Here is a 21527-nt window from a genome sequence, read left to right on the forward strand (position 1 = left end):
AGTACACACCCACAACAAATTCCTCAAGTGCAGAAACACAAGTACTGTAAGCATGGAAAGTACTTGAGTTCAAATATGAATGTCTCATTGCACCCAAGTTACTCTTCCAATAGCAAAAAAAAACTACAAGCCAGAATTAGTGACAGGTACAGATATGAGTAATGAAATCAAAGTGAAATAGCAGAAAGTCAAATTTAATTTTGACAAGACTACCAAACCAATGCCAGCGTAGAGCATTGCAGTGCCAGAAAACGTTAGCCTAAGCAGTAACTGAGTGCTCCGAAAGCTAGTATTTCCAAATAAACCTGTTGGACTATAACCTGGCGTTGTGTGATTTTTTAAAAACTCTGTCCACCCCACACCATCCCAGCATCTCCACCTCATGGCCTTCTGAAAAACTGAGTTCATTTATTAACCCTGAGTTTTCTCCCCAGATGTTGCCAGACCTGCTGAGATTTTCCAGCATTTTCTCTTTTGGTTCCATGTTTTCTGTGTGGGTGGACATGCAACAACTTGATCAAACACCATCAGGTTAAACATTTCACGTTCGAATCTAAGACTTCAACCTCGCGAGATTTGGACATAATCCCACTTCTCGTTGTTTACGTCATCTGGGGGTTACTTCCGGCGTTCCTTGTGACGTCAGCGGCTGGCCTGTGATTGGAGGCCATCGGGCGCGGGCGCAGGCGCAGTATATGTCGTTGGATTCATTTTTGTCGTACAGTGTCGGCGGAACTGGCCCTGAAAGCTCTGAGTTCAGGACGGAAGAGATGGTGTAGGACCGGAACTGGTTTGGGAGGAGGGCGTTTATCAAATCTTGTACACACAGCGGCCTGAGGCCGGCGGTTGGACATGATGCGCAGTAAGGCCGAAGTGGACAGGTACATTGCTTCGGTGCAGGGCGTCACGCCGCTCTCACCCCGTGAGGTGAGTGTCCATCACCGCGGGCTGTGTAGGCAAACTGCGGCGACCAGGAAAGCGCGGGCAGTGCAGGTTGTGGCCTTGGTTACTAGGCCTTGCCTCTGTCAGGCCCAACGGTTTGTGTTGTGATTAAGCCAAGAATCTACCGATTTGTCAACCAGTTGTTTGGCGCTGTGTTTCAAAGTGGCGGTGACGGTGATCTGTATTATAGTTTTGGCGATGCTGGACTCTAACATCTAAGCTCATCCAGAATTTCAATTTTGATCTCGTTTTTAAAGAAACGAAACTGGTCATGAATGCTTAAGGAGCGATTATGTTCCTACTATCGGCATCACGTGAAATGTACGAATTGCTATAAGTAATTCATTCTGAATTTTTAATTTGTTTGCAGGAGTAATGATGAATTTAATATAGTGAATTATTAACGTAATTTGTATGTATCCAGGATTTTTTTAGGATGTCACTTTTAAAAATTTGTCTTTTATGCAACTTCCCAAATTTCTTTTCAGAAATCACTCAAAGGATTTTTATTTGCAAAACTCTATTATGAAGCCAAGGAGTATGAACTTGCGAAGAGGTAAATAATTTGCTCCCAGAATGTGCTGTTTTAAAATGAATCACTTTGGGTTATTCAGAAAGTTTTTCAAGCTTTCTAAACTGACTAAAATTGATTGAGTAATCAAAACAATGAAATGCAAGCAGTAGTAATAAACAATATAAACGTGTAAGTACTTTAAAAATCATCCATTATCCATCTTGTATCCTGTTTTAAGCTTTTAACTCTTCCAAATGTATTTTATTGCCAGGTTTTTTTCCCTTGATACAAATGCTAGTGTGTATATCACATTCGGAGGAGAAAATCGACCTGTACAGTTCTCTAAAGTAATAAAGTGTTGTGATGTGCTTCAAGAGAGCACTGTAATGCAGTATATGACACTGAACAACATGAGATATGAAGCCAGTTAATCAAAAACTTCATCATAGGAGCAGATTGATTGATTGATTGATTGTGTTTTAATGGAGGAAGGCAAGGTAGAGAAGTATAGGGAAGGTGTTCCAGAGCATGCAACCTGAAAAACTGAAGTGATGGCAGCTAATGCTGGAGCAGTGAAAATTGGTGATTAAGAGCCTAGCATTCATGGCATGCAAATATGCAATATTGTGGGGCTGGAGGAGATTACACATGGGAGCTGCAAGGCCGTGGTTAGGTTTGAAACGTGGGATAATAATTTTAAAAGCAACTGCTTTTAAAAGAAGTTGATCTGCGAGGAGAACTTTACTGTTTGGTTTCTTTATAAATTGAAACAGCACCAACTTACTAATCCCAATTCTATTTCATATTTTGTGTGCATTCTTGAAGATTTGCTTTACTTGCTGCTAGTTTGTACAAGTACCAATACTGTTTGAATCATTCAGCACAGATCAAAATAATTTGTGGCACCTTTTAACCTATCCATTTAGGCCCATGTCCCTCTGCTAACTGTGCTTGCCGTTTCCACCTTTCAGAAGTTGTTTTCAAATCTCTTTGCAGAATTTGAATGCAAAGTTAAGGCTGACTGAGGTAAGACTGAGATGAGTAATCCATTCACCTGGAGAATGGTGAACTTATGGAATTTGCTACTACTACAAAAAAACAATTCTGGCCAAAACATTGATTGAAATGATTTGGGAACAACACTTGGGATTCAAAGTTTGTGAGAAGATTTGTAGCTTGGGTGCTCGTTGTTGTGGTCTGTTCGCCGAGCTGGGAATTTGTGTTGCAGACGTTTCGTCTCCTGTCTAGATGATATCCTCAGTGCTCGGGAGCCTCCTGTGAAGGAGCACTTCACAGTAGGCTCCCAAGGACTGAGGATGCCACCTAGACAGGGAACGAAACGTCTGCAACACAAATTCCCAGCTTGGTGAACAGAACCACAACTTTGTTGGGGGGGGGGGGGGGGGTTGATAAAAGCAGGAATGGGCTCTTGAGTTGGATGGTCAGCCATTATTATAATGAATGTGGAGCAGACTGAAAGGACCAAATGGCCTGCTGCTCCTATTTTCATTTTTCTATTCAGGGAGATTTTCTGTTAGTGGTGCTGCCTTTGACTTTAAACTAGACTCTGTTTGCTGCTTCAGATACCTGTAAGTAGTCTCAGACCAATGAATAAAATGAGCTACTTTTGATCAGGGGGCTTTTCATGTCAAAATTTATTCTTTAATATTTCAATTATTCATGCAAGTTAATGATTTCCAGCAATGAGTCATGACTGCACTTTTTTTGCTGTAAAGCACTTTGAGTTGGCCTTTCTTGTGAAAATGCAAGCTGTCTATCTTTTGCTGTTTTCCCACAATCATGCAAAGATTGTTCCTACTTTTGAGTTGGTCTAACTCTGTGTTCACTGTCTCAACTTTGATTTTAATATTTTGAAAAAGCACTTGATTAATTAGGAAGCATGCGCTTTCAGTGGCCCTGCTACAATCTCTTGAGTTTTTTTACAGGCAAATATCCGCTTACATAACCGTACAGGAAAGGGATCCAAAAGCGCACAAGCTTCTTGGCCAGATCTATGAGTCTGAAGGCAACATTGAAAAAGCCATTGGTTGTTATAAGGTAAGGGCAATTCTGCAAATATGGCAAATTTGAAATATTTTGTGTTTAAACCAAGTCAGCATATTTTTGGATAGCCATTAATTGAAAGCCTACAATGGTACGTTTAGAATATTCTTAATAATTGACCAAGTAGAGGGCTACAATGCATATTAAGTAGAAAAGAATGACATATATCATGCTGCTTGCCGGTTAATTTGGCAATGAGCATTAATAAAATGTTTCAAGGTTAAATAAATTTGATTATAGCTCATCAGGTAAGTCATTTGTTGCTAATTGCAGTTATTACCATTCCACTATTTTATTCCTGATGAAGGACTTTTGCCTGAAATGGCGATTTTCCTGCTCCTTGGATGCTGCCTGACCTGTGCTTTTCCAGCACCACTCTCATCTTGACTCTAATCTGCAGTCCTCACTTTTGTCAACTATTTTAGTGCTGTTGCTTGTCTTCAGGTGACAGGGCCAACAGGGATCAGATTACATTGATAAAGTTTCAAGATATCTTGCAATCTCGTTATGAGTAATATTATCTTTCAGGGTTTAAATGTTAAGTCAAGCTCTCATTCCATAAAAGAATGCTGCATGGAGGTCTGGAAGATGTTTTTCCCCAGACTTCATGAGCAAATCAGCCATAACAACTGAAGCAGACATAGTGCCTTTAATGTAATGTAATTTAATTTAATGTAATAAAATGCCTCAAAGTGTCATAGAATCTTTACCGTGTGGAAACAGGCCCTTCAGCACAAGTCCACACCAACCCTCTGAAGAGTAATCCACCCAGACCCATGCCCATACCCTATTACTCTATATTTACCCCTGACTGATGCACCTAACTTGCACATCTCTGGATATCTTGGACGATGTAGCACGGCCAATTCACCTAACCTGCACATCTTTGGGTTGTAGGAGGAAATCAGAGCACCCGGAGGAAACCTACACAGACAAAGGGAGAATGTGCAAACTCCACACAGACAGTTGCTCGAGGCTGGAATTAAACCCAAGTCCCTGGCACTGTGAGGCAGCAGTGCTAACCTCTGAGCCACAGTGCCACCCGAAATGGAGCTTAAAACTTCAAGATCATTATGAACCAAACAAAAATATGACAGAGCAGTAACGCATATACGCAAAGATGTGGATGCTGGAAATTTTAAATTATACAGAAAACGCTGAAAATCCTCAGCTGGACTGGAAGCATCTGTTGAGAGAAAACGTTAGTTTTTTGAGTCTGTCACTTTTTTCAGAACAGGAAAATGTTTTTAAAAACTAATTCATCTTGATTCAATGAAATGCAGGAGGCAGGGTAAAAGAGTAGTATAGAGTGGTAAGGTGGCTCAGTGGTTAACACTGCTGTCTTAGTGCACCAGGGATTTGGATTCCTTCAGGCTTTTATCTTCATTCACTGGATGAGGATGTCACTGGATAGACTAGCAAGTATTGTTAATTTAAGAGCCATTGATGTTGCTGCAGGCTGAAGGCACACATAGGCCAGACTAGGTCAGGATGGCAGTTTTCTGCCCTAAAGGACATCAGTGAACCAAATGGGTTTTTCTGACAATCTGCAACAGAGATATGTGGTAATTGTTAGACGCTTAATTCCAGATTTATGTTGAATTCAAATTCCTCTGTTGTGGCGGGATTCAAATCCACATCCCAAGAGCATTATCTGGGTCTCTGGATTAACAGTACAATGATAACACCAGGTCATTGCCACCATTTGTCTGTCAGTTTCTTCCCACAGTCCAAAGTATGAATTAGGTGTATTAGCCATAGTAAATGCTGGGTTAAGGGAATCAGGTGGGATGCTCTCGGAAGGGTTGGTGCAGACTAGGTTGGCTGAATGGACTCTTTCTGGACTGCAGCCATTCTTTGATTCAATAAATTTTATTCATTCATAGGATGACACTGACAAGGCCAGCGTTCATTGCCCATCTGTATTGCCCAGTGGGCAGTTAAGAGTCAACTGTATTGCTTTGGGTTTGGAGTCACAAAAAAGGCCAGACTGGGTAAAGATGCAGTTTCCTTCCCCAAAGGACATTAGTGAATCAAATGGGTTTTTTCCAGTCATCAATAATGGTTTCATGTCCTTTTTCGACTCTTAATTCCAGATATGGAGGACAGGAGAGATTCAGTAAAATGCTGAAGGGTGTATAAATAGGACAAATAAAGGAATGGACAATGTCTAAAGTTGGTGTGAATGGTCAGTTTGTGAACATTTGCCTTTCAAAAATAGCTTGTATAGCACCTTTTTTATTCTAAAAACATCCAAAGGTGTTTCAAAGGGACATTGAGATAAAGTATGCCACTAAGTCACATTACCTGATATAGAGTGAGATATTATAAAGTTTTAGTTAGACATTGATTTTAGATCTGTATTAAAAGAGGAAAGTGAGGTAGAGTTGGAGATGTTCAAAGTAAAGCTCACTGCTAACTGAAGCTCACCCACTGACTGTAAATTGATTGATTTAAATCAGATATTCAATTCCAAAACACACTGACCATAGATATTGTGGAAGGTTGTGATGTTCGTGTGTATTAAAGATAGAGAGAGAGTTGCTTGTCGGTTCAGATGGTGTTATTCAACAGTGCAGTTTGAGATGAGACACACTGCTGCCCCGTGCATCATCTGGTGAAAGGAGTGAATGTTTTAAGGATGTGGATGATGTTGAAATTACATAGTACTGCTAGTGCTGCCCTCATCCTGTGAAGAGTATCCATTACACTCCTGATTTGTGCCTTGTAGATGGCTAACAAACTTAGGTAATCAGAAGGGGAAATATTAGCACCAGCATTCTCAACCTTTTTACTATACTATAGTAATGTGAGAGTCTTTATTTTATTTGGCCAGTTCAGTCTCTAGTTGGTTAATCCCAGGATGTTAATATTGGGGTGTTCGATGATGTAATGAAGAGAGAAAACAGGCATTTCCTGTCTCTTATATTAAACCATACATTCCACAGACAGATGACTGAATCATTTAAAAGGATTCAAAATTCTGTTTAATCATTTCTGATTGGTTCTAACTGCTTTCTCTTTCTCTTTTATAAATAATAATTGTATGCTGTCCTTTGTTTAGTGAAAAACTGATAAGTGCAGGCAGTAATCTTCTACTGGAACATAACTCAGCCGTTAACTCCAGAATTGCCAAGAGCCCACACAAATATTTACAAAATTGTGCCTGAAATGTGCTTTGAAAGTGAAATTGTCATTAATATTACTTATTGATTCTTAGCGGGTTGTGGAGCTGAATCCTGTTCAGAAGGATATGATCCTGAAAGTAGCTGCTTTGCTGTGTAGTAATGGAGACCTGATTGATGGAAGAGCTGAATACTGGGTGGAGAAGGCAGCCAAGCATTTTCCTGATAATGGAGTAGTTTACAAACTGAAGGTAGGCTAAAAACTTAAAGTACAAGTAAGTCAAAACTCGGGCTCTGATCCATGGTGCAGTGTCATTTAAAAATGCAGTAGCTTTGAAGTTGTATCATATACTTTGGCTGCATTAATGAGATACAAACTTAACAGTAATAAAAGGTTTGGTTTTTAAAAATACTGATAGCCAAGATATTTATGCATTGTGATTGTAATCATGCTCTTGTTTAATATTCCCTCCGCATACAGTGTATTCACATTGTAACATTCCTGCTATATTTGAATACTAACGTTAGGATCTGTGACCCATGTAAAATATTCTTGCTATTTCTGTAGCTATCTGTGTTAACTCATCATTTAGGTATATAGGCATCTGGTCCAAAGACTCTGGGATATTAGAAAAGACAAGAGATGAGGTACTCATGGATTTAGCAGCCTTATGTGGATAAATCAGCAGGCCTGCATGAGATACAGCTCAAGCTGTTGAGGGAGGAGATGTCAGCAGCCTTGGGAGTAATTTTCAAATCTCCTTCTAGCTAAAGGTGAGGTGCTAGACGGTTAGAGGACTGAATGTTTTCCCAATCTTCAAAAACGGAGAAGAGACAGGTCAGGACATTTCGGCCAGTCGATGTAACCTTGGTGATTGGCATTCAGTTCTTGCCAATGTATTACACTTGGAGAGGTGTGGATTTATTAAGGGCAAGTTACATTTTAATAAATTTGGTTGAATTTTTTTTTTAAGGTGCTGACCAAGAGTGTTGATTGAAGTAATGCATTTAATGTGGTCTGCATGGACTTTAACAAAGCTTTTGAGAAGTCTCTCAGGGCAGGCTCGTTAAGGTAACAGCCCATGGGTTCAAGGCAAAATGGCACATTGAATCCAAACTTGGCAAAGAGGCAGGAGCAGTGGGTGATGCTAGAGAGATATTTCAGCAACTGGAAGTCTTGTATTCAGTGGGTTCAGTACTGAGGCCCTTGTTGTTTATGGTGTATGTTAATGATTTCTGCTCAAATGTCAGATATAATCGATAAGTTCATGGATGACACAAGTTGGCAGGATGATTATACTTGAAAAGGATAGTCCTAAACTGCATGATGACATCAACAGACTGATCAGGTGGGAAATGCAACTTCAATTGAAATCAACCCGTAAAAGTGAGATAATGTACTTGAAAAGGGCAAAATATTGCACTATGAATGGTAGGCCCTGTAAAATACTGAAGATCAGAGGAAGCTTGGTGTGCATCTCCACAGATCCCTGAAGATAGTATGACAGGAAGATAAGGTACTGAGAGGCATGTGGAACACTGTCCTTTCAGCTGAGGCATGGAATGCAAGAGCAGGGAGTTTATGTTGGAACTACATAAAATGTTGGTTAGCTACAGCAGGAGTACTGTGTGCAAGAACGTGATTGCACTCGATACAGAGGAGATTTATCAGGATGCTGGAAGGTCTGAGCTTTGAAGAAAGATTGGATAATTTGGTGTTCTCTTCCTTGGAGCAGCCAAGGTCGAGAGGGGCTTTGATAAAGGTGTATTGGAAATGAGGGACAAAGGTAGGGTGAGTAACGAAGCACTTTTTTTTCATGAGCGAACTCAATAACTAGGGGCAAAGAGGCTGAGAGAGTTAAAAGAAGTATTTTGCTTAGGTGCTGTTGGAAGTCTGGAACTTGCTGTCTGAACACATGGTTGAGTCAGAAACTCACATACACAAAGTATTTAGGTGTTCATTAGCCTCTGTGGCTTTGGGCCCAAAACTGGAAAATGGGATAATGGACACATAGATACAATGAACTGAATGCTCTCCTGTATTGTAAATGTCTGTGTCTGTCCTTTTTTTCTAAAGGAGAAGCTGCTGAGCTCAAAAGGACAATTAGACCATTCTCAACTGTTTGACCTTATTCAGTCAGAATTGCATTCAAGGCCCAATGATCCTCATGCTAATATACGTTTGGTGGAATTTTACTGTTCTGTTGGGAAACTTGAAGAAGCAGTGAATTTCTGTATAAGTACAGAAAAGAAAAGAACCCTTTGTAAATGTGTAGAATGGTACACCTGCATGGTACAAACATTGAAGGTATGGAAAAGTTTTATGAATTGACATTGAATTGTTCCAGCAGGCAATATGCACTTTTAAAAAAAAAATGGTTAAATAGCAATCTACCAGAGTATGGCATATTAGATGAATTTCGCATTGACCTAAGTTTGTTCACTTGGACCGAAACCTTTTTAAAGTAACCTTTATCTGCAAAGATAGTTACATATTGTGTAACTAACATATTATTTTGAAGAGGCAATTGCTCTTACAATGCTAAATGGTTTTCTATCAGCGAGCGTGTCATTCAGTAAAGGAGAAAGAATTCTTTCCTCATCAAATTGATTTTAGTGTCCAAAAAGCTATAGCAGATTATTACTTGCCCCCTCAATATCTGGTATTTAAGAAATTAAAATTTTGAATGTTCTTGGGGAATGTCTGTGACATTCACTGTCTTTGTACTGTCCTGCAGAACTATATCAGTTTGTCAAATATTTCATCAGATGATAAAAACAAATGGAGATTTTTGCAGAAGGAATTGCTCCTGGCGTCATCTAATCTTATGTTCCTGACATTATCGGCCAGAAATGTCCAAGATGTTGTAAATGCTCTAATGAGGTAACCTTATTCTAATTTTCTTTTTTGTTCTTCTGATTACATTGACTTTACCTGAACTTCTGTTGTTTGAGACCTTGGTCTTATTTCCACTATTGGTGACCGACTTCCCCGCTTGGGTCCACGTTAGCTGATAATATAAACTCCTATCACATTCATAAATGCTATCCTTTGTTACTTTTACAAAGGTAAAGCTTCTCCTGTGATCCTTCGCAAACATTTTTCAGCCTTTCACATGACTGACCACACCATCTTCCTCCGATGCCCTTTGTCCAATTGAATTGGACTGCTGCAACATAGTATTAGCTCATACAATATAGCACAGGAACAGGCCCTTTCGCCCAATTCTTATTTCTTTCTTATACCTGCTACTTATTCCGCATATGCTGTTCACTTCCCGTTTGTGTCTTATCAAGATGCATCTTAAACATTGCTAACAGGACTGTTCCCACCATCTCCACTAGAGTGCAATCCAGGCACCCTATGTCTGTATGAATATTTTTTCCCTGCACTTATCCCCTACACTTTCCACCTCTCACCTTGAACCTGTGCCCTATTGTTGTTGACCTTTCCACCCTAAGAAGAAGTCTCTAATTATCCATCCTATCTATGCCTCTCATAATTTTTTTTGATCTCCATAATATCATCCCTTAGCCTCTGTCTGTCCAGTGAAACCAGAGTTTATCCAACCTCTCCTCATAACTAAAACCCTCTAGACCAGGCAACATCCTGGTAAACCTTATCTGTACCCTCTTCAATGTATCCATGTCCTTCTGGTCACACTATTCCAAATGTGGCCTAACTAAAGTTTGTACAGAACTTTATATATTCAGTACCCCGGCAGATGAAGGCAAGCGTGCGAAATGCTGCCTTCACCACTTTATACACCTGTGTTGTTACTTTCAGGGATATGTGGACCTGTACACCCAGGTTCCCTCTGTCTGTCAATGTCCCTAAGGCTTCTGCCATATGTTGTATAATTTGCATCTGAATTTGATCTTCCAAGATGCATCACCTCGCATTTGTGTGGATTAAACTCCATTTGCCATTTTTGCTCAAATCTGTAATCTATCTGTATCCCACTGTATCCAATGACAATCCTCATTATCTCAGATCTTGCTGTAACCATTATGTCTAGCTTTGACTGTGCCAACACACTTGAAGTCATTTAAAACTCTGCCCATGCTTCAACTCTCACCAATTGCATTCTCTTATCCTTATTATTGCTGGCCTACATGACTTTTGTCAAACAAAATTCTTTTCTTTAATTAAAGACTTCCCTGGCTTCACACTGTCTCTAATCACTTCTAGCCCCACAACCCTTTGTATGAATATGCACTCCTTGAATTCTGACCTGTTGTTCATCTATAGTTATAATTACATTGCCACCATAAGGTAGTTAGGTCTTCAGTAGCCCAGGCCCCAAGCTCTAGAATGTTTTCTGTGCATCTTTTTGCCTCTGTCCTTCACTTTTCTTCTTAATGACACTCCTTGAATGACATTTTTGTTATTTAACATGATGCAGCTTAATGTCATACTTCACTTTGTAATGATCCTGTGAAGTTTCTTTATCCCCTTTTACAGTTATAGGTGCTATATAACGTATTTGATTTCACTGGTGTTTCCTTCCATGTTACCACTTTCCATTTCAACAGTGATTATTGCTGTGTAAACCCAGTTGATTAGGATTGAGTCTCTGAAACTCTCCATCCCAGACTGTATGGTGCTCCATTGTTTATTCAAACCTGAGGACTTTTGGATTGTCAGGGAATTCAGTGATATGGGGAGCAGGCAAAAAAATTAGTCGTGGTTGACTTCAGAGACTATGTGATCTACTCTTGTGAATTCAATGGGAATCAGTAAAGGAGTACTCCAAATTTAATCTGAACTTGAAGTCCTGTGGCTGTTAGGGAATTAAAATGAGACCAGGCAGTAAATCTAGTCAGTTCCATTTGTGTGCAGTAGCGCGGAAGGAGGTGGCACAATGGTAATGCCACTGGAGAGCAGTCTGGAGCTCCGGACCAATGTTCCTGGGACATTGATTCAATACCATGACAGATGTGGTAATTGAATTCAATAGAGAAATCTGGAGATAAAAGCTAATCTGATGGTCACAATGAACTATTGTCAATTATCATTAAAATGCATCTGGTTTGCTTAACATCATTTAGGGAAGGAAATCTGCTATCCTTAGCTCATCTACTACATGTGACTACAGACTGGTTGACTCTTAACTGCCTTTTGAAATGATCAGACCGATCAGACCAATCAGCTCAATGGCAACCAGGAATGCGCAAGAAGTGTTGCCATTGCAGTGACCCCAACATCCCATGCAAGAATGAAAAGATGTTGACTGATTTCATGGTCAGAGTCAAAAAGTGTGGTGCTGGAAAAGCACAGCCAATCTGGCAGCATCCGAGGAGCAGGTGAATTGCCACTGAGTTAGAAACGTCAACTCCTCCTGCTCCTTAGTTGCTGTCTGACCAGCTATATTTTTCCAGCACCACACATTTTGACTATGATCTCCAACCTCTGCGGTCCTCACTTTGTCCTGGTTCCATGATCACTCCATTAGACTACCAATCCTGTTGATTTTAGTGCCGTAGCATCTCAATTCAGTGGCAGCAGAGAAAAAAATTATGCAGTTGAAATCAAATATACTTGCAGATGATGTTTTTCTAGAATTTCGTGAAGTAAAGTTTTTTTTGCAGATTATCACATCAAAAATGTTGAATAAGGGCAAGATTATTGGATAAAGTAGGAATGTAACTGAAAGCAGAGAAATAGAAGTGGAGGTAAACTTGGCATTGGCTTACTTTTATGTTCGTGATGTTAGAAGATATTTTGCATCCAAAGTCCAAACCAGCAGGCTATTATATATTTAGTGATGGGGATTGTGCTAATTTGGTTAAGCTAAGTAAATAAGAGTCTGCTACAATCTGGAGAATGGTAGGTAGTTTATTGTTAATGTTATTGTAATATAGTAGTGCAATATTATTCCAACTTTTCTGTACTTTTGTGCTTTGTTTTTTTCCTTTTCTTTTGGTTTGTGTTTTTGTGAAAAAGGTAAAGTTTATTTTTTCCCAATAAATATATATGTTATTAAAATGGGGATATGCAGGTTCTGTCAAATGCAAACACATTGGTATTTTAAGCGCAAGTTTTCCCATAATGGTCAGTTGTTGTATGAACTCTGGACAATTCATGAATTTTTTTTGTATGCTTTGCTGTAGCTTTGATTATACAATGCATATCGCAAAGTCATGCTTGACTGCAACAATGGATGATCTTTCGGCTACTTTCACTGAAATGCGAGGGCATCTGTACTTACATGCTGGAACATTACTTCTGAAAATGGCTCAACAGAATGCAATTCAATGGAAAGCAGTTGTAGACCTTGCAGCACTCTGCTACTTAATTGCTTATCAGGTAGGCTTCACCAGTGTTTTGCAGTTGTTGATCAGTTGCCATGAAAACGTTGCAACTGAGGTAGTTTTCTCATAATATTGCTGTAGTAAAGAAATGTGTATGTTTTCAGGTTCCAAGACCTAGGCTGAAATGTGTAAAGGCAGAAGACACAAACCAGGAAATGATTAATTGGTTAGCATCGGATAGGCAAAGTCAGTCAGGTAATATTTGAATGCTGTATTTTTGTTTTTAAAATAACTCAGATTTGCACAGCAGAGTTTTTGCTAGCTTTTTATTCCACAGCATTCCTGCTGATTGACATTCTAACAGACTAGTTTCCTCTGTTATTGTAGGGCATATGTTAATAAGCTTAATGTCAGGAAAGCCTGACTTTTACAAAGAAGTGGTGGAAACATTTGCAAACAAAAGTGGCCAGGCTGCATTAATTGAAACACTATTTGGAAGTCGGATATCTGTTGAAAGATCTTTTCTTGCCAATGATGATATTAGGAATGTTACAGAAGAGCACCCAAATTGGAATGAACTCATAAAATGGGATGATGGTAAGAGCTTTTGATATTTAATATTCCTCTCTTTTTCATCCTTAAATTGTGCAGTCACTATTGAATGACCTGGTTCATTTATCTGGGGCATGATGTAGCAAAGATATCTGACTTTTTTTGTGTGGTCTTCTGTAGTTTTCTCTTTTTGAAATGAAGGAGAATAAGTCATATTGAATGTGTTCTGTTCGCTGTTCGGATGAGTGTTTGTCTGGCATATGTGTTTACAGAGTTAAAAAGTAAACTTCAAAGAATCTCTGAAAAAGAAAATATTCATCTTCAGTTAAACTAATCACCCCCATCAGATTTTAATTGTCAATTACAGTTTAGACTAAATAATTAAGATGGACCTTGTCTTTAGTATGTAATTAATATGATAAACATTTTTGGTTTTTGACTTCCAGCTTCTGTTAAACTACATGGTGGAAATCTGCAGCATCTTGCTTGGCTTGGTTTACACCAGTTTTCAATGGAACAGTTACCTATGGTACGAAATTGGCTGAAGCAGTTGTTTCCTCGACTGCCCCAAGAAACCTCTCGACTTGAAACCAATGCTCCTGAGACTATTTGCATTTTAGATCTTGAGGTGGGATTAGAGCAGTAATCATTTTTTAAAAGTTTTACCAAAAATGAATGATCTTGACCATATTAAAATTATATTTTTTAAATTTCAGGTTTTTCTTCTTGGAGTGATATATTCATGTCATACACAGTTACAGGATAAATCAGATCTTCACTACAGTATGCACCAACCAAAGTGCATGCCACTACCAATTAGTAAATTGTTGTATACAGATCGACAGAGCGCTTGGTGGGATGCTGTTTACAGCCTTGTCTACAAAAAAGCACAGTAAATACGTTCATGTTTTTTTTCAGTCTAATTGCATTTTTTAGAAAATTACTATTTTAAACAACATTAAATTACACTGGCTTCTTTTTTTAGACCGGGTACATCAGCTAAACTAAGACTAATGATTCAACATGAACTTGGTACATTGAGGGCACTAGAAAAGCATGGACTTCAGCCTGCTCTAATTATACACTGGGCTCAAAGCCTCATTAACATTGTAAGTCTCAATTCCTGTATTATTTAAGGAAATGTGAAACACTGGCACATTTTGGATGCTGAATTAGGAAAATATAATCCTTCATATGACATCTGCACATTCACCTAAGTGTCACTTAATTTACACAGATGGTACATTGTGATTTTTGAGAAGATTCATCGCTCAGGATGAGGTTCAGGTTGTAAATTTGCTCACTGAGCTGGTAGGTTTGTTCTCAGCTGATAGGTTTTGTCACCGTGCTAGATAACATCAGTGAGCCTCCAGTGAAGCACTGGTGTTCTGTCCCCCTTTCTATTTGTGTCTTGGCCTGTTTAAGATGGGTGATATTATTTCTGGTTCTTTTTCTCAGAGATTGGTAAATGGGGACCACATTGATGTGTTTATTGATGGAGTTCTGATTTGAATGCCAGGCTGCTAGGAATTCCCACGTGTCTCTGTTTAGCCTGTCCTAGGATAGTTGTGGTGGCCCAGTCGAAGTGGTGTTCTCCTTCGTCTGTGTGTAAGGATACCAGTGATAGCTGATCTTAACTTTTGGTGGTTAGTTGGTGTACGTGTATCCTGGTGGCTAGTTTCCTGCCTGTGTATCCGATGTAGTGTTTGTTGTAGTCCTTGCAGGCTATTTTGTTAATGATATTTGTTTTGCTGGTTGTTGGTACAGAGTCCTTTAGGTTCATCAGTAGCTGTTTAAGTGTGTTGGTAGGTTTGTGGGCTCCCATGATGCCAGGCTAAACAGAGGCACGCACAGGAATTCCTAGAGGCCTGACATTCAGACCAGAATTCCAAGAGTAAACACATCGATTTGGACCCCATTTACCAACCTCTTAGAAAAAGAACCAGTAATGATATCACCCACCTTACAAGATCAAGATACACAAATGGAAAGTGGGACGTAACGCCAGCGCTTCACTGGAGGTTAACTGATAATGTTACCTAGCTTGGTGACAAAATGTCTGAGAACAAACCCACCAGCTCAGCAAGCAAACTTACAACATGGTACATTATTTTGGGATGATTCTTGAACACATTATTTTCCAACTCCCGACTTTGCTGGCTGGCATTTTCTTTGGGACACCCCACCCCCTAAGGGCTGACAGTTCAAACCATCAGTCCATCTCCAAACAGTTTCTGTGATGGTTTCTCTCAAATTTATCATTCTTTCTACTCTGTTCATTGGACAGAGATTCAAATCAGGTTTCTATTCTACCATAATGTTGAGATTATTCAGCAAAATTGTAAGTGGCATCTAACACTGGGTCTTGCAGTTCCCTTTCCTGAACATGGTGTCCAGGATCTTCCTAAAGTACTCCTTTTATCTAACTGTCAGACTGCATATTTTTATTTTCACTTCACCGATTCAAACGTAGTAAGGACCTTTTCCCAGCTCTATATTCTCTTCGTGCTACTACATCCATTATCAGTTAGAGTTTTGCTTTCTACCATGGCTCACTTCCATTTATAATCCATATCTGTATTTCAGGACATCACCTTTTGGTTACATCATTTACTGGCTCTTGTACAATACTCTGATCTTGTGTGGATGTGTGTGTAAATGCAATTTTCTCTATTAAAATATGGGAGGAGCTGAAGATTTTGCCTGTATTATAGCCAGCTCAGTAATTGCACTTCTCGCCTGATAACATTACCTCAATGGTTGACTCAGTTTGTAGCCTGTTGTATTTTCTTCGTAAAGTATTGTTTAAAGTTTTTGTCCTGTTCTATTGTGACTTTATTGTTTCACCATTATAATTTCAAAACTACCGACGTGCAGTTCCTAACAGTTAAATTTTTTGTTTTTGTCCTATAGGGAAGTGGATTAGATTCATACTATGATCAAAAAGAATACATTGGACGGAGTGTCTACTATTGGAGGAAAGTCCTGCCCTTATTACACAGCATCAGAAAGAAAAGGAGCATTCCTGAACCTATTGATCCTTTATTTCAACATTTCCGTAGCAAAGATATCAAGGTAATAATGTACCTTACATGTAGTTTATTACCTGGGAATTGGATACATTTATGATTTTGCATTTAACAAGAGATCATTATTGAGTATTTAAGACATATGTTGCTGTATTAAACTGAACATTTGCAATTACATTTCCATTGGCTGAATTAGTGCTTAAAAAGCAAATTATGTTTATGCATTTGTAAGCTGTAATAACACTTGGAAATGACTTGCAGCCGTTTATAATGACTAGAATTTTATATGCATTTGTTTCACTGAAAAATTGCTGCAGATGTAAATACTGCAGAAAATATCTTTTGGAATAACTATTTGACTTTACTCTTTTAATCAATGTTGTTTTCACTTTTATATAACTTTTGAAACAGTAAATATAGATTCAAGGTTTATGTGAAGCTTTGTAGCTCGGGTGCTGGCTGTCATGATTGTGGGTATGTTTGCCGAGCTGGGAGGAAGATTTGCAGACGTTCTGCCTCCTGTGTAGGTGATGTCTCGATGGGGATGAAATATCCACAAATCATCTTCCTAGCTCGGTGAACATACCCACAGCTGTGGTCAGTTTTACGTTTGTCTGGAGCCAGTGGAATTTGAAGCAGGCCTCCTGTTAGGAATGCTAGTAGCAGGTACATACCATGTATTTTCTGATCTTTCGCAACTATAGTCATCAAGTTCAATATGATGCAGCTGAGGAGAAACCAGTGACTAAGGTTTGAGGAGAACTTTGAGCAGGTCTTTGTTTTATCATGTGTTTTTGGTAGTAGCTTTTAGATGTACTTTTTTGTTTGTACACAATTCTAACCCAAATTCATAAGCATAATGTTTACTTATTCATTACGAATAATTTTGAATAATCTCATGGAAACAAAAATTTTCTCTCCTTTTGGTAAAACTAATTGGGGAGGTGTGTTTAAGGAGAAATATAAACTGAATCCCCTTAGCACATGCTTAAAGCAAGCTGGGGTTTTTTTTGCATATTACATGCAGAATTATATTTCAATTTGGCTACAGCAAATAAGAAAGATCTTCCATAAAATAATTGCATACTGCACTACTTTTTCCAAATTTAAATTGGGATTTTCACCATTCTCATTGCTCATAATATTATGAGCATTGCCAAGTGTAATCTGTTATTGTTAATGAACCACATGATCTAAAGAAACGGTAATAATGGAATTATGTGAATTTAGTTGGAAGTGTATTCAAAACTTTATTCAGCTGACTCCACAGCTTTTGTAATAAAGAAGTAAAAGTGATGTTTGAATAATTGTCATGGAAAAATGGATGAGTCTCTGAATGCTGTTGGTAAATAATAGTTGGAAGCAACATTGGCAGAACACTTAAGGCCTGATAGCTGATGAATAATTGAGAAAATGAGATTAAAGGTGAATTCAAAGGGGAGGGAAAATGAAAAGAAATATTTGACAAGGAAAACCAAGTGGGTTGTTCTATTTATGTGGCATTATGGAATTCTTGGAACTTAGAAACATTGAAAGGAGAGATCCAGATGTGAGGACCTGATGGGATACAACTAAATAACAGAATGGATGAAGAGCTTCGGTTCTAAGGGAAGGTTGGGGAAAGGAGGGGTGGGGGGAAGAAACTAAAATTGTTTCCCAAGGACTGTTGGGCCTCTTGCTGAGATATTTGTATCATTGATAGTCACAGGTGAGGTGCTGGAAGACTGGAGGTTGGCTAACGTGGTGCCACTGTTGAAGAGTGGTAAGGACAAGCCAGGGAACTATAGACCAGTGAGCCTGACGTCTGTGGTGGGCAAGTTGTTGGAGGGAATCCTGACGGACAGGATGTACATGTATTTGGAAAGGCAAGGACTGATTAGGGATAGTCAACATGGCATTGTGCATGGGAAATCATGTCTCACAAACTTGATTGAGTTTTTTTGAAGAAGTAACAGAGGATTGATGAGGACAGAAGTAGATGTGATCTACATGGTTCAGTAAGGCATTCAACAAGGTTCCCCATGGGAGACTGATTAGCAAGGTAGATTTCACGGAATACTATCCATTTGGATACAGAACTGGCTCAAAGGTAGAAGACTGAGGGGGGTGGTGGAGGGTTGTTTTTCAGACTGGAGGCCTATGACCAGTGGAGTGCCACAAGGATCGGTGCTGCGTCCTATGCCTTCTGTCATTTAGATAAATTATTTGGATGTGAGCATAAAGATACAGTTAGTAAGTTTGCAGATGACACTAATATTGGAGGTGTCCTGGACAGCGAAGAGGGTTACCTCAGATTACAACAGGATCTGGATCAGATGGGCCAATGGGCTGAGAAGTGGCAGATGGAGTTTAATTCCGATAAATGCGAGGTGCTGCAGTTTGGGAAAGCAAATCTTAGCAGGACTTATACACTTAATGGTAAGATTCTAGGGAGTGTTGCTGAACAGAGACCTTGGTATGTAGGTTCATAGCTTCTTGAAAGTGGAGTCGCAGTAGATAGGATAGTGAAGAAGGCGTTTAGTATGCTTTCCTTTATTGGTCAGAGTATTGAGTAAAGGAGTTGTGAGGTCATGTTGCGCAGTTCTGGTCTCCTTCCTACCGGAAAGATGTTGTGAAACTTGAAAGGGTTCAGAAAAGATTTACAAGGATGTTGCCAGGGTTGGAGGATTTGAGCTACAGGGAGAGGCTGAACAGGCTGGGGCTGTTTTCCCTGGAGCATCAGAGGCTGAGGGGCGACCTTATCGAGGTTTACAAAATTGAGGGGCATGGTTAGGGTAAATAGGCAAAGTCTTTTCCCTGGGGTCGGAGTCCAGAACTAGAGAGCATAGATTTAGGGTGAGGGGGGAAAGATATAAAAGAGACCTAAGGAGCCACCTTTTCAAGCAGAGAGTGGAATGTATGTGTATGGAATGAGCTGCCAGAGGAAATGGTGGAGGCTGGTACAATAGCAACATTTAAGAGGCCTTTGGGTGGGTATGTGAATAGGAAGGGTTTGGAGGGATAAGGGCCAGGTGCTGGCAAGTGGGGCTAGATTGGGTTGGGATATCTGGTCGATATAACCTGGTTGGACCGAAGGGTCTGTTTTCATGCTGTACATCTCTGACTAAAGTTATTCCCTGATGACTTTAGATTTTCATAAGCTTGGAATGAATAGAGAAATGTTATTCCCTCTGGCAGCAGATAAATGGCAAAGATCATTTGCAATCATTGGCAAAACTGTACAAGGAAGATAAAAATTTTTTTTGATTGTTAGGATCTGGAAAACTCAACTGAAAAATAGGTAGAAGCTTTTTGAAGTCTTAAAGGAGGTGAGGAATTTAGAGTTACCAGGAATTGGAGGTGTGATGTGCGAGCTAAATAAATGCCCTCTGTGCTTTTCTCAGCGTTCTTGCTGCAATTTGGCAGGTTTGGTTATGTTCCATCACCCAGTGCCATTTAAAGTGGAATTAAATTTATAATTCATACAGCTCATACTCTTCTTCAAATGTAAGACCACAAGTATGTATTTTTTAAAAAACTGGAAAATTCAGATTGGGCATTATCAGTGTACTATGTTTGCTATCGGAGCTAGAGTTAAGTTGTTTAAAGAGGGAAAAATCAAACAGGAGAGTAAATCAGCCAGGAACATACAAGCAAGTTATAACAGTTTTTACAAGTATGTTGAAAAGGAGAGTAGTTCAAGTAAATGTTAATTTTTTTGCAACAGAGGCAGCAGAAATTATTAGGAATAAGACAATGTCAGAGATATTAGATAAATATGTTGTGTTGCTCTTTGTAAGAGACCACTTAAATAGCATCAATAGAGAGTAATTTAGCAGCTAATAAGTGAGGAAATTATGGCAATTAATTTCGTTAGAGAAAAAGTATTGAGAAATCCAAGGGTTCTCGATTTTACAAAAACCTTGTGGTATCTAATGGTTTATGCCTGAGTAACCCAAGTGCGATTCTGATCTGAAATTTTGCGGTCCCACATTCTCAAGTGGCATTTTCCATTCTGGAGCTCTAACCGTGTTATAATAGCTCTACATCATGTCTAACAAGTCTGGTATTTTCTCAGTTCTCACTGTGGAATCGCAATTTTCGAATCTTAATTTGGTCACAGTGGGGAAGAATTTGAGAGGCCCTGGCTTACACCCATTAAGTCATGAAAGTCATGGCTGCAATGTTTATGGAAGCATTGGCTATAATTCTCCAACGTTCCCTCTCTTCTTTAATGGTTCCACAGATAGAAAGTTAGCAAATGTAACATTATTATTAAAGGAAGGAGAGGGAAAATGAGGAGCACCAGGCCAGTTAATGTAGTATCGATCGGTTTCTATTACGTGGGGTACTTGAATTTTACTTGTGCCGTGCAGTCGCATTTTGTGGCTCAGTTTTACTGTAAATACCAAAGCTAATACTACTTCTTTTTTCAGCAAAAAAAGTGCTTATTCATGACATGTTAACCACAGAACAGAATTTTACATGTTATAATTTCAAAACCTTATAGGGAAAGCATGGTTTGCTGTGAATTCATACAAAATATTATTTCTGCTGAATTTTCTGTGGCTCTTAATTGGAACATTTAATAGGAGACATGAATGTGCAGAGGTTTTGTTTTGTTTGAAAATTAAGTGTATGTACTACAGTACTATATTGTAAATATATGAATGAAGATCATTTATTTTAGGTCACTGAAGTTGAGGATTATGAAAAGGAAGTGAAAAATGCTTTTGCAACACTTGATGTCGTTGATGGAAAAATTGATGAAGCAATTGCTGCTTTCGAATCTATCAATAATATTGTTGCACATTGGAATCTTGCTTTGGTAAGTTACTGCTATGTCGTTTTTAATCTCTAGGACAAGTCTGCAAATGCTGATGTAACTTTGTTTTAATTGGTTTTGTTAGATATTTCACAGGAGATCGGAGGAATATGAAAATAGCAATGAGATGGCTTCTGATGAGCAAGAACAATGTAAAAATTGTTTGCTCAGCAGCAAAGAATACCTCAGAAAGGTCTTGAATGAAGCTGAATCAAACATTGCAGCTATTCATAGTGTAAGTA

At 39.0% G+C, this 21527-nt stretch overlaps 1 protein-coding gene across 3 annotated transcripts in view; it reads left to right on the forward strand.

The window, feature by feature from the left end:
* Positions 1-742: 742 nt before the first annotated feature.
* Positions 743-21527, forward strand: part of ranbp2 (RAN binding protein 2) — a 67011-nt gene continuing 46226 nt past the window's right edge. For all 3 annotated transcript variants that reach the window (XM_060826032.1, XM_060826033.1, XM_060826034.1), the window contains exons 1-15: positions 743-927; positions 1431-1498; positions 3403-3514; positions 6741-6896; positions 8723-8953; positions 9384-9529; positions 12760-12955; positions 13065-13155; positions 13288-13497; positions 13899-14080; positions 14169-14344; positions 14438-14561; positions 16366-16527; positions 21151-21288; positions 21371-21520. In XM_060826032.1, coding sequence (XP_060682015.1) covers positions 853-927; positions 1431-1498; positions 3403-3514; positions 6741-6896; positions 8723-8953; positions 9384-9529; positions 12760-12955; positions 13065-13155; positions 13288-13497; positions 13899-14080; positions 14169-14344; positions 14438-14561; positions 16366-16527; positions 21151-21288; positions 21371-21520 — 2217 coding nt within the window. In that variant the 5' untranslated portion in view covers positions 743-852. The remainder of the gene's footprint in view (positions 928-1430; positions 1499-3402; positions 3515-6740; positions 6897-8722; positions 8954-9383; positions 9530-12759; positions 12956-13064; positions 13156-13287; positions 13498-13898; positions 14081-14168; positions 14345-14437; positions 14562-16365; positions 16528-21150; positions 21289-21370; positions 21521-21527) is intronic.

Source organism: Hemiscyllium ocellatum, chromosome 6 (genome assembly GCF_020745735.1).
Source record: "Hemiscyllium ocellatum isolate sHemOce1 chromosome 6, sHemOce1.pat.X.cur, whole genome shotgun sequence".
NCBI classification, from domain to species: domain Eukaryota; kingdom Metazoa; phylum Chordata; class Chondrichthyes; order Orectolobiformes; family Hemiscylliidae; genus Hemiscyllium; species Hemiscyllium ocellatum.